The sequence below is a fragment of the Pleuronectes platessa genome, chromosome 4 (assembly GCF_947347685.1).
Source record: "Pleuronectes platessa chromosome 4, fPlePla1.1, whole genome shotgun sequence".
In the NCBI taxonomy this organism is placed as follows: Eukaryota; Metazoa; Chordata; class Actinopteri; order Pleuronectiformes; family Pleuronectidae; genus Pleuronectes; species Pleuronectes platessa.
Window position 1 is genome coordinate 23,676,487 of NC_070629.1, and position 13,273 is coordinate 23,689,759.

Sequence of the window (13,273 nt, forward strand, 5' to 3'; positions counted from 1 at the left end):
TATAAATTGTGCATTGTGCTAATGAGCTAATGCTAACCATAGACTGTATGGGTGCATGTGTTTGGGACAAATAAATGTATCTTAATCTTAATCTTAACATCAAAGCTCCCCAAAAGTGAAGCCAAAGCATCTCAGTCACCACCTGGTGGCTGTCTGCAGTATAGTTCATAAATCCCGTCCTCTCTATGTTAGCAGATGGGGAATTGACCAAACTGAAAAACACATGTCCGACATGATGTTTAATAAAATAGGTTGAAACATTACGATTATCAGCTGAGACCGACTCACGATATCTGGGATATTTTAGCTTAATTCCAGGAAAATGGGAGGAAGTGAAGTTGCATAATCCATCTTTATATACAGTTTAAAATGCTAACACATAAAACTAATGATGATTATGTTTGCATTATTACAATTGCATTCAGCTAAAAGCAGCATAAGTTCAGAATCAGGGAGCCTCACAGAGACTTTCCTTTGGAGTCTTTGTTTAAAATACAGGCTTTTACTGCCCTTTAATCCTTGGTGTATGGTTTCCATAAAGACTGTGTGGTATGGAAATGTTAATATTTATACATAGACATGTAGATTCCAGAGGAATAAGGTCCAGTTTTAGATCTAATGCTTGCGGCGCATTTCAGAGAAGACGTCATTGAAAGACCCTGCAATGATACATGCAATGTAAATGTGTATGTGTATTCCAGTGTATTAAAATATGTCCTTGGCAATTAGTATTAAGCAATGACGCATACGTTCCGCTTGTGTTTTTGTAATCCAATCTGTTCCAGACACAAACTCCAAAATAGCTTTCATGGAGGTTGATCACTGCTCAGAATGGAAAGAGGCTTTACACAGAGGTCACGGAATCACAGAATACAATGTTGTAGAATGGTGAGAATGCAGGTTTGCTTGTGACCCTTCTCCATCGCTGACTGTTTAGCCCTAATCTCAGAAATACTGTACAGTTGTGGATCCTCACTCTGAACGAATGTGCAGCTCTTAATGGGATTATCCCACAAGCCTCAGTGCTCCCGTTCCCCTCAACCTCCTCCTAACCGGCTCGCTTTTGATCTTCTCCTTACGTGGAATTAATCTCAAACCTGCTCAGCCGCGATGATTCAATTAACCAGCGGATGTCTTTTTTCGCTCGATGTGTTGCAATTTTCAGTCTTAATTAAGGAGCGAAATGCACATTGGATGCCATCGCAAGGGATAAAGTCTGTGTTTGTTGCTGGAGCCCGGCAGAGCAGTCTTTAATCATCAGAGATGTATTTATAGTGGCCTGTGATGGTGGACTGGAAATCAGTTTGTCACTTGTTGGGCCAAGAGGGGTCACACGTCCTTGTGGATGATATGTTGTCCAGCACTGAATGAGACATGCTATGTGTTATTATAGCAATATTGTAAGAGAAAGAGGAAATTATGTTTATTTAAGAAATTATTCACACTGTGCTGGTTAGTAAATATGCCACTGAGAGAAAAATCTGTAACTGCTATTCTACATGCTTTATAGACACCTAGTTTTAAACAAGCAAGAATCCCCTGTCAGATGATAATAGCTGATTAAGTTGTTTTGCTTGCGGGACTCTGCAGGAGGCCATTGACTGCCCCAATATTTAATTCTATTCAAAATTCGTATTAGCTGTTGAAAACAACCCCCGATCAAGATTAAGATATATATATATATATATATTGTATTTGTTTGTGTGTGTTATATACTGTTGGATAGTTTTTTTGGATATATATATAGGTTTTATTATAGACGATAGAGAAATGATAGGAAGAGAGGGCTTTATTCAACAGCAGCTCAAATAACTAGAAACTCTAACTGTTGTGAAAATGAAGTGCAGTAAAAAGCACAATGTTTTCTGATGTGCGCAATCTTTCCTACTGTAAGAAGAAATATTTTAACTTAAGGTACAAATTAGATTCAACCTTTGCTCTGCTTATGTTACAGACCATGACAGATTAATAAGAATTCCTGTCTCACAAACAGTATACGATTAGCTATTATGTGTCTTCAGTGGCAGCAACAGACCAATTCAATCCAGATGTTATTGTTAAAAGGGCACTTGTACATTTTTTTTTTTTGTGGCTTTTACCAACATTATGCAGTAAATGTTAATTGCATGATGTAATGGTTAGCTCCCACATTAACAACCCTTTAAAGCGAAATTCTATTTGCCACTGGGTGGGAGCGAGCTATCACATCTGCCATGACATAACCAAATGAGGGGTGGTGCTGGGGTCGGGGACGTGAGCCCAGTCCTGGGACACAACATGCTGTCATGTGCTGCAATGACAGGCCAGGTCAAGGATTTTGACCAGTGTGAGATAGCTCCAGGACCAGCTGAATTGGGTGGGTGTGTATCTGTGAGGAATACTGACCAAAATATTAGGGCCACTGAAGAAGTTACTCATGAAAACAGTTTTCAGAGCTCAACATTTTTCTTAAAACTACAGACAACAAAAGTGGATTTGTTAGTTTCTACTTTGAGTGCTGCCATGTTCATGTATTTGTGCAAAGTGATCAGTTATTGGCTCAAGGCCCACATAGATGGATGGATGGATGGATGGATGGATGGATGAATAGATGGATGGATTCCATTCAAAACAGTTCAGTCCAGTGACTATTTAGGATCCTTTGGCACACATATATTGTTGATGATTTTTACAGCAAACCAATCTGAGCTAAAGATACCTCATTGATTTACTTGATGCTCTGCAGGACCTTAGATCTATAATCAAACAACAGAACAAACTTAACTATAAAGTATAATTTAGCAATGAAAAAAACAACATGACTTCAGTGTTTGAAATGCAAACCAGATCCGGCAAGCAGCTTGTTCCATTCACCTGACAGCTCGGAGCTTAGAGAAACTGGCAGTTTATTTATGTGTGTAGTACGTGTGTATGATATGAAAGAAAGAGCATAAATCAGCCTCACATCAAACAAAGTCGGTCAAAGCACACAAACACACACACACACAAACACACACACACACACGTAGATTGCTCAACATTTCTCAGCCAGAGATCTCCCAGCGATCTGTGATCTCAGCTCAGAGCGTCTCTTTGCCTCTGTGGAGAGAATAACAAAAAAACGAAACGAGCCAATGCAAATCACAGCATTTTACATACAATGCATTGTTCAGACGGTGCATATATGTTATTTACTTGAAGGTGTCACAATCAGTTGTGAACTGGATCCGTGTGATCAGACCTATTTGGGGAATATCAGCTGTTCTATGCACACAAAGAACAGCAACAACAACAACAAAATCCTCCAATTTATCAATTTGACTTCACTCAGATCATGTGACTCATGAGGCCAACTGCTCTAATCGAGAGTGGTCAAGTGTGATCGGATAGTGAGCAATAGCTGACTCATGGAATATGATTTAATGCGTGATTTACTGAGTGAAATCTCAAATCTTTTGTTTCATTATCTGATGTGAAATAACAGTTGCAGCCACAAAATAAAAAATAGTGGTGATTAAATTTTTTTATTAGCTGTATAGATGAATAAGAGGTTTGAGTAAGTCAGTTCCAAATAGGTAAAATCTGTCTTTGAAGCAGATTTGTAGATGACGTTTCTTAACAATACATATTGACAAAAATACTGACTCAAATCTAACTAATGTGTATATGTGTGAGTGCATCAGCTCTCAAATATCAGGGCCGTGGAAGGAAGCAGGAGCTGTTAACTGAAAACCTCCCAGAGTAAGCTGAGCTGGGATTCAGACCGGCCTGAACTGATGATCTGCTGGAAATGGCTAAACTTGAAAGAAGAATTTATAAAAACATGAGCTCCACAGATAACTGTAAGTCAATGTGGTCATTTGTATGTGTTAATGATCCGACTCCTCTTTGCTGTGCACTCTCTTTCCTTGGTTTTCTTTTTTTGTGTTATTTTATCTGTTTTGTTCATCTCAGCTCTTTCTCACGTACTACATGTTGGTTTGGCACCTTTTGCCTTCTCCTATACTGCCCTCTACTGTAAAAGCTGTGAAATGGACTTTGCCAATTCCAAAAACACAAGACACAAGGAAGAAGAATAAGAGAGATTTAGAGAGATAGGTATAGATATAGAGATAAGTCCATTTACCAGAGCAAAGGTGCAGAAACAAGATACTTTTAATTATTTTTTAATTAATAATAATTTGAACCATTACCTCAGAATTCTACTTTTGATTGATCCTGAGGAAGTTTTCATTCCTTCTACTTCAGCTGTACATTTACCATGAATCGCTTCATGTCGATCTTCAGCCCTGACCCACTTTACTGTCAACTCTCCGTCAACCCCGGACCACTTTAAAAACCATGAAAAATAATAATCAATGCATCTCCTTCCACTTATCCGAGCTTTGTTGTGTCGGCAGCTTGTTCCAGACCACGGTCCATGCCAACACATTGTTTTAATTTAGCAAACCTGAGGGACTGGGTTGAACTTCAGTGATGTGGTTCTGCTGTGATTTATTTAATCTGTCGAACAGGTCTTTTGTCTGTTGTGCTTGGAGATTCCCCCCCCCCTCGTATATGCCACTCTTGTTTAGCGTCACCCAGGGGAATCTTCTGAGCGACACTTTATTTATCATATTCATGCTACCTCTGGGGCAAATCATGAATAATGCTGGTTTTCATTACTTTGTCCATGTGAACGCTTGTACCACCCATGTGTCCTTTATTCTGACCTGCCCCGATTTAGTCAAAATTCAGTTTTTCCATCTCATTTCCTGCAGTTGAATGGTTCCAAGTCAGAAATGATTATAAAAACACTTTCTGGGCTCAGCACTACAGCTGCGTTGACAGTTTCTCATCTGGTCTTAACTACAAAACAAGATGCTATTTTCAACTCAGAGTCTTTCTTTCACTGTCAGGGGACTAATGTTTTACAATCATGCTTTGTCCAACTGAGACAGATTTTTCCTTTCAACTGCACAAGTAAAAAAATATCATTCAGGCTTTTATCTCCTTCACAATTCACCGAACATCTGCAGAGCACAGTCGACTAAAAACAAAGGACAATAGTTGTCCTATGTTGAAAACAGTTGTGCTTCATTGGCAGGTTTAAGATGTTGGTTTCAGATAAAAGTAAAGTCAAGTTTATGGTCAATGTGCCGTGAGTAGAGGAGCACTTGATTCTGAAAATAGACAGTTCCACAGCTTTGGGTGCGGCTACAGCGAACGCACCCTCATCTTTAGGCTTCAGCTTCGACCAGTAGTACAAATGCCAAATTGTATTTGCAATGAAAATAAGGTTTATTTTGTGAAGGCAGTTTATTTCAGTACACTATATACACAAATATTTCAAAAGCTACAGTATCTGTTAATTGCATAAAAAACAAGAGGAAGTTGCACTATACAGGTAAACATCAGAGTAACTACAGATAAACAGAAACAGAGTTTAGAAAATGTTTTTGTATTTCAAATAGATTTCAGAGATCACCACTGCCTCAAAAGTTGTTTAATTAGCAGTTCTATGTCTTGTGTGTTGAGATTTGTAGAAATGAATTGAGCAAACATGACTTTTACCTTTTGATAGCTGATCTTCTCCTGAGAGCACAGAAGTAGATCTTTTACAGTGTGAGGATGTAATATAAAGAATATAAATCTCATGTTGTTCAAGAGAAGAGGCGACTCATGGCTAAGGGCACAAGCAGAAGAGGGACAAAGACTCCTGTGTGTTTGGCTCTATTACAGAGATTTTCCGAGCAGCATCTGACTCCCACGGAATAAACATTAGCGCACATGTCGCTCCTCATGCAGTGTTTGGTGATCATGTTTTGAGCAACTGCAGCAAACAAAGGCAAGAAAAAAGACATGTAAAAGTTAATTAATGTACTACAAGACGAGAGTGACAGAATTATATAGTTGCATTTTAAAGATCCTGTCAGGATACATGATATCAATACATGATATTAAAGCCAAAAGTGTTGATTAGTTACCTATCGTGGTGGCACAGCGGTCATACTGATGAGGACATTTCCATATATTATTGCAGTTGCCGGGGTTATCCTCCCAACAGGTGTAACACTCTAACCCGTTCACTACAGGCAAAGCGGAATGAAAATATGTAATATCCAGATTTTGCATCAATGTCAGTACTGATTGTTCATCTTCAAATTCTTACCTGCTGACAGCAACACAGAGATAAACGCCAAAGACAAACACAGCTTCATTTTGAGCCTCAGACCAAACTTGAAAGAGCGGAGAATAGAAATCTGTTCCGACCTCTGGTGTCAAATGAACTTTATCCACTTCCTTTTGTATTTTATAACCCCATTAAATAAAAGCCAACCACCTTTGCTTATTACAAAACGATTGGGGAGTGTCCACCTGCACCAGGCGTTCCTTTAAACTTGACACTTTGAGTTATGTTCTGTCCTGCACATTCATCACCGATCCATTTTCCAAAGAAATTCCACTTTGGAATAAAGAGGCTGTTTAACTTGAGGACTTGCATTTGTTCGATATTTGCACAAGACGTTCACCCCAAACACTACATCCATCTGAGGTGAAGCTGAGAGTGCAGCTGCCGCACCTGGAGATGTCAATGTGTAACCAATCGATGTTTACACACCCAAAACACATCAGCAGGACCTGGCTCTGTGTTTTCACAGACTAATGAACCTTAGCCTCATTCAGATGTGATAACTGCAGAGTGAATCTCCACCAGCTCACAGTCATATACACACACCGTCCTTCAGTTTAGATCCCTAATAGCATTAATAGGTCCACGTCATTAATCTGCTGCCGGGGAAAAGGTGAAGCGCCTCTCGGAGCCGCAGGATTTAAAGGGACCATTCACCGGAATAATTAACAGGCTAATTTCTCGTGGCGGGGTGCCTTTATTTGTAAAGTGTAATCCCCCCTCCCATCAGAGCATGTGCATAAAAGGAAAGTGACTGTATTGTGGTGTTAGCGGCCACCTCCACTCGGCCTGTCTGGTGTCTGGTGTCGGTAATGAGATTGGCCTTTTGCCCCCGGATTAAACTTCTTGTGTAGGAGGCAGGTCTGAGAGCCGGGTTAACCACCAGATGCACCATTTGAGCACTTTCTAATTTAATTTTTTTACTTCTTTTTCACAGTTAATAGACAGGACATCGGACCCTGGTGCACTAACTGTGGTTATTCCCTTGCAAGTCATAAAGCAAGACACGTGAGCGATCAGGACTTAATGATAGAGGTGCAAAGGTCGTGACATTATTGTCCCATATAGCTCCATCTTATTAAGTCTGGCAGTCGGCCACAGCCTGATAACAACAGCTCAAAGGTACTTGTAAAGAAATGAGAGGTGTGTGCGTGTGTGTGTGTGTGTGTGTGTGTGTGTGTGTGTGTTGTGCGTTTGAGATTTGTTTTCTCTTCTTGTTGACCTAGAAACAGATGCTTTATAATCTTGTTTTCGTTTGTTTAAAGGTTTTATAGTTTAATAATAGATCAGACTGGTTATATTTAATATTATCTATCATTTTTAACATTCCCCTCTTTTATGCAATGAAAGAATGGAAAAACACATTCTTAATAAAAGTAAAAAAGATAAGGAAAGAAAACAAAAGTTTCTATTCATTCTTTTCAAGTTATATAAACTATTGATACTGTACTAGAATAGAAGTATATAACAAGACCCTAAAAATAGTAGTTAAGTACTTTAGTAAGTACCTGGTGAAAAACTTTGTTCTTCTTCGTGGTTTAGGACTCAGGTCATTTTCAACTTTCCACCACAGAATTGTAAAACAACTGCCAGTAATACCACTCAGTTCATCATGAGTTTTTATTGTGTTTTTACAACATACAGGTAATGTGTTTATTGCGCATGTTAGTCAGTACAGTGCTACACATGCCATTGATATTTTTATAAGATCAACATTAACATCAAGCGGTTGGAGCACCTGCTCGATTCCCAGCAGAGGTGCGGTTCACTTCCTGAACTGAGCGATGGGGGAGGGGATCTTGACGTCCTGCCCCCTCTCCAGCCTCTTCTCACATTCAATTAGGTAGTTCACACCGTCAATCACTAACTGGGTCAGCTCCACCTGTCAATGCATGGAAACTACTGTTAGATATCAAGTTGTTGCACATCTTCAGGACATATTTACACTAATATACATGTAAATGATCGACTATGGTCCTGATGGTGACCAAACACAATGTGACAACATGCAGGATTTTACTTAAATTCTATGAGAACTTCACATGCTCCTCGGATGATCCCATGATTGTGAAGTCGTTGTTCCGACTGATGTTGTGATGTGTTTTGAAATCGTAATGTGGGAAAAAACATGGAGGCTTTAAAAACAATGTGTTCTGAAAGTTTAAACAACATGTTGACAGCTCTTTCCAATATTTGCATAATTACAAAGAGCAATCATTTAAAAAATGACTCATATTAAGTATAAAACAGTTGACATTAGAAGCTGCTATTTTCATTCTAATTTTAAATAATGTCATGATTGGTTATAAGGGATGACGTCAGCGACTCTGTACCGAATATTTTTTGCGATGTTGTTTCGAGGAGGCTTTTTACATGAACACACATTTTTCCATGAACGTTTAATTCTTACACCCCATCGCAGGTTTTGTCACACACATGCCGGATGGAACATTTTGTCAGCTTGTAATGAGCATCGAAAGTTAATTCCCAGTGTGCAGTCAGTCGGGAAACAAGGAAAGAAAGGAACATAATTAAATTTCACTCACATTGCATTTTGTTTCCTTGACCTTTAAAGTTAAGTTCAATAGTAGTAAAGTGAGATTAAATCCACTTTTTGAACTCTCTTCACCACATCGAAGTTGAGAACCTGTGACTTGTGTTTGCGTTTAACCTTTTATTTTGAAATATCTATGATAATGTGGGTTGCGTTCTACTTGAATACTCATCATGTGATCACCCATGTCCCATCCCACACCAGCTGCCATCTGATTGGCTTTAACTACCTTATAAATGCCTGGAGAGCTCATCCTATAGGAAGGTGGCAAGTTCAATTACCACAGGTACACTTTGGGTCCCTGAGTTTAGTCTTTCAGGCTCCTGGTGCCATTAGTCTGACTGGAAGACACACCCATCTTTAGTCCTGACCCTAACAAGCTACTACCTTCTATAACATTTTATTGATAGTGGGTGTTGGTGGCCACCCAGTCTGTGTGGTAGTGATGCATGAACGGCTCAGATCAGGAGTCAGGAGACTTTTGACCTCAAGTGGCACATCCCTGACTGGATTACAGATTAGAGAGCAGCAGGGGAGACGGATATTCCAAGCCCATGCCGGCTGGGATGTCTCTTCTCCTCTCTCGCTGCTCTTTTCCACTTTTACTTAAGACTGCCGCCCTCCTCCTCAGGTGTTTACCTCTGACTTGCCCAGACGGTCGAGGTTAGAGATGTCGAAGGTGTCTCCGGTCGCAGCCGAGTCGACACCTCCGGTGCCTCTCTTCTGTAGCCTCAGGTTGTCCAGGATCTTTTTGAAGCGAGGGTCCTGGATCATAAACATTACACACCATAAATCATTTTCACAAAGAAGAAATGCATCAGGGAAGTAAACTGTCCTCCTGTTATGTGCGGTTGCAGTGGGCAGTGTGTGTGTGTGTGTGTGTGTGTTGGAATACCCTGCTGAGGAGAGGCAGGCGGATATGAACACCAGCCCTGAGCCCGGTGCCGAGGTTAGAGGGGCAGGTGAGGATGTAGCCCAGACGCTCATTCCACATGAACTCCCAACCTCTCTCCTGAATCAGATGCTCCACCTACAAGTGACAGAAACAGACCAACACATAGAAGAGAGGTGTAAAAACTGTCAGAAGTAAGCAGATCACTTTTCTGATTAACTCCTCCAAGGAAGTTATGTTTTCACCTCTGTTTTCACAGTTGTTTTTTGGTTTGTTTGTTTGTGAACATGATTACGCAAAAATTACCAGACGAATTTCCACAAAAATTGGTAAAAGGAAACAGGAGGGGTCAGGGAAGTTGCCATTAAATTCTGTGGTGGATTCGGATCAGAGGGCAGATCCAGGAGTTGTTAATCAGATTGTGAGATAGGGCGTTTTTTTGACATTACATGACTAATTTCACAGAAAATAATTAATGGACCTCACATGAGTGTGTGCAATCATTTGCAGATCAATTGAATTGAAGGGAACTTTTGGTAGTTGGCGAAAGAAGGAACTCTTCTGAGTGCCATTACAGTTTGTCTATGTTTTAATCCTACTATAAATTTGCTTTTAGGGCTTTGTTTTAATAGATTTTTAAATACAAGAACTGCATGGATTTCATCTTAGAAAATGAGGATTGATGTTCTGGATCACAGGGGGGCACGAAGACACAGAGACATGCTGACCTGTTTCAAACCTCTGCAGAACCTTTCAAACACTCTCTTCATGTTCCCTCCCTTCTCCATGGATATGACCCGGGTGTGGTCCTCCTCATTGATCCAGATCAGGAAGTTCTTCTCATTGTTGTGCCTGACACAGAATGAACATTTCATATCCACGTTAATTAGTTTACTGGTGCAGTGTGAAGAGAAGAAAAGTTATGATTCAATCACGTTCAGCAAGAGCCTCCAATGTCAGGGTGTGGGCTGTGAAGGCACAGCTTGGGGGGTGAGGGTCCAAAGAAAAATACTTTTTTGAGTTTTTGGACATCAAGGAAGGAAAGAGGAATTAGACAGAATTTTGAATTTGTTGTGGCAACAGAAAAACAGAAAATCAGTTTGAAGAACATTGTTTTAATTTGGTTCTAAAGGAGCTGCAAATGCAAAGACTTGGATTCTAGCAGTGATCTATTAAGCACTATAGGACCATTGCATTTCCATGTATATTAGAGTGAATGAAAAACGCTCTGTTCATCAGTTTTCCTCAGAGCTTCAACCAACCACTGGTTACGGCTGTGAACGACAGCAGGAACAAACTATGCAGCAACTAGAGGATTTAAAGGGTCTTCACGCTAAAAAAAGCTACAATATTTCTTTCTCCGACAGTCTTACCAGATCCCACGAGCATCGGGCCAATCTCTGGCCATCCCAGCTGACGTGAGCAGAGGTGACACAGGTTTATCAAACAGGAAGTGCTCCTGATTGACCAGTGAAGGAACAGAGGAACCGGCGGGGAGGTATTAGGTCATTCAAAGAAAATACAGAAGCCTTTTCTCCAAGTGTGTGTGATTGTTTACAAACCTCAATGAGCTGTTGCTGCTCCCTGTCGGACATATCTCCCAGGCTGTAGTAGCGACCGGCCAGGTCTCCCTTCAGGCCGGACAGAGCGGTCACAGCCACGCGCTCCACCTCACGGCGCTCGGAGCGAGTGCACGCGGGCGGGAGGCTCAGGCCACGGATGCTACGTCCGGTACGGACACGAGATGACAGCACATAACGCTCATCAAACATTCCTGAGGTGATCTGAGAGGATGAAAGTATCAGGTCAGGAGAGGACACAAGGAATTAATGGAAGGATGCAAAGGGAGGCAAGAGAAATGTGGGTGTAACCTTGGTGGCATCTAGGTCAGTGGGGTGCTTCATTGTATGACAGTCATAGCCGTTGTGTCTGTCCTTGATAACAGGGTCAAAGAGCTCAGCAAACACCTGATCCAACAAAAAATGGGTCAGACTGATGCATTTAGGACTAAATCAAATAAAAAAATTCACTGCAAACATGAACTCCAACCTCATAGCTCTCCTCATCTCCAGCCACCATGCCCACAGTCTTGATGAAGGGGTGTCCGGGGTTGTCGACCCCAGTCTGGATGCAATGGTCCAGGGTCCAGTTGTTGGGAGTGGTCTTGTCCCTCAGTCGTGCATAAATAGTCGGGGTCAGAGCTGCTGCCATGCAGTTGTTGTGCTTCCTCAGGTCAGGGAAATCAGCACTGCACAAAGTGATCAACACACTCAAACCTTGGTTCTATTTTACATTTGTAACTAATTGATCCACTGCCTGACCATCGTTATTGATGGAAACAGACACACACAAGACACACGCACACACACACACACACACACACACACACACACACACCTGGGTGGATAGAGCCTCCTCCTCTCAGCAGCAGCCGCAGAGCTGTCACAGAGCAGGTATCCAGATGCCAGTGTGCCGGCTCCGATGCTGGCCAGCAACACTGCCGTGCTACGACCAGACATCATACGGGTGAACGAGTTTGCCATGGTCACGTGAGTTTTCACCTGAAGAAAGGTCAGAGGGCAAAGATCGCTTTCCATCAAGCTCAAATATGTGTTTTATTTATCCCAAAAATGAAATATGACAAATCCAGGTTTGCCATATATCTCATAGAAATGTTCTGTTATTCAGTTTCTTATTACAAAGTACCAAGTGCTTGTACTGAGGTGCAATCTCATACAGCTGTAAATCTCAGGATACATGATGTGTTGTTTTGAAGGAGCCTGAAAATCACATATTAACATTAAGATGTTTAACCCACACGTTTACAGGTTCTTTCACAGACAGAACTATTAATTGCATTAAGTCAGCAAAAGCTAAGTAACAGATACACCCACAGCCTGATGAGATTACTCTGGAAGCAGACAGAAGCCCTGTCAGCCAGGGTGAGAACCAAACGGATCAGGTGATCAGACGATTTGTGATTGGATGCCGAGAGAGGGACTGTCTTATTAGTGTATATGTCTGATAGTGTCAATCAAATATCAGAACTGATTCCCCTAACCCTATCAGAGCAGTTAATTACAAACCTGACCCAGGGAAGGTAGGATCATTATTTTTACTTAACGCTGTTAATAGGATTGGCAGGTACATATGGAAGAATCTGCACCAGAAACTTTTAATAACAATTTTAAACCCAAAAATCTATCTTTGCAGAATATAACTCGTGATACAATTTCAAATCATGTAACACACACACACACACAGTATCAATCGGAGGAGTTGGTGAGAATAAGCTGAAGTCCCCAGATCAGAGTTGGCATCGACCCTGGACATAAACACATGATCCTGTCTGACATCCTGGGCCGGTCAGCTGAGCTCCCACAAGGAAGAAGGAGACAGAGCGTGGGCAGGAGGTGCGGAGGAGTCGAATGAATACATGAGAAGATGAGAGGGAGCGAGAGGAAGTTGGTGGAAAGAGAGATCAAGAGAAGCTGCGGATTTAAGGGAGATTTATTTTAAAAAATGCAAGGAGACAACCTGTGGATGAAACTGAATGAAGGCGTGAGGGTCAGTGTTTAACGGGTTACGGGTCAGATTAAGGTCGAGGGGGGGGGGGGAGTAAGAGGGCAATTAACAGAGAGAGTGGAAAATGTATAGGATTAGAGAGATTCCCACT

At 41.2% G+C, this 13,273-nt stretch overlaps 2 protein-coding genes across 2 annotated transcripts; both read right to left on the reverse strand.

The window, feature by feature from the left end:
- Positions 1 to 5,621: 5,621 nt before the first annotated feature.
- Positions 5,622 to 6,677, reverse strand: LOC128439034 (CD59A glycoprotein). Its single transcript, XM_053421841.1, has 3 exons — positions 6,131 to 6,677; positions 5,946 to 6,047; positions 5,622 to 5,791 (listed from the first exon to the last, which is right to left on the reverse strand). The coding sequence occupies exons 1-3, from the start codon at positions 6,177 to 6,179 to the stop codon at positions 5,622 to 5,624; spliced, it is 321 nt and encodes a 106-aa protein (XP_053277816.1). The 5' UTR covers positions 6,180 to 6,677.
- Positions 6,678 to 7,916: 1,239 nt separating this feature from the next.
- Positions 7,917 to 12,140, reverse strand: LOC128438341 (creatine kinase U-type, mitochondrial). Its single transcript, XM_053420879.1, has 9 exons — positions 11,995 to 12,140; positions 11,647 to 11,845; positions 11,469 to 11,564; positions 11,160 to 11,381; positions 10,971 to 11,056; positions 10,326 to 10,449; positions 9,601 to 9,735; positions 9,345 to 9,470; positions 7,917 to 8,033 (listed from the first exon to the last, which is right to left on the reverse strand). The coding sequence occupies exons 1-9, from the start codon at positions 12,138 to 12,140 to the stop codon at positions 7,917 to 7,919; spliced, it is 1,251 nt and encodes a 416-aa protein (XP_053276854.1).
- Between the last annotated feature and the right edge of the window lie 1,133 nt (positions 12,141 to 13,273).

Excerpts from the sequence above, each read along its gene's own strand:
- LOC128438341 (XM_053420879.1), bottom strand. The coding sequence starts at position 12,140 with ATGGCAAACTCGTTCACCCGTATGATGTCTGGTCGTAGCACGGCAGTG. Across the intron at positions 11,382-11,468 it reads CTGACCTAGATGCCACCAAG|ATCACCTCAGGAATGTTTGA; the intron begins GTTACACCCACA and ends TCATCCTCTCAG. Across the intron at positions 9,736-10,325 it reads TCTGCAGAGGTTTGAAACAG|GTGGAGCATCTGATTCAGGA; the intron begins GTCAGCATGTCT and ends TGTCACTTGTAG.
- LOC128439034 (XM_053421841.1), bottom strand. The coding sequence starts at position 6,179 with ATGAAGCTGTGTTTGTCTTTGGCGTTTATCTCTGTGTTGCTGTCAGCA. Across the intron at positions 6,048-6,130 it reads CTCTGTGTTGCTGTCAGCAG|TGAACGGGTTAGAGTGTTAC; the intron begins GTAAGAATTTGA and ends CTTTGCCTGTAG. Across the intron at positions 5,792-5,945 it reads CCGCTGTGCCACCACGATAG|TTGCTCAAAACATGATCACC; the intron begins GTAACTAATCAA and ends TGTTTGCTGCAG.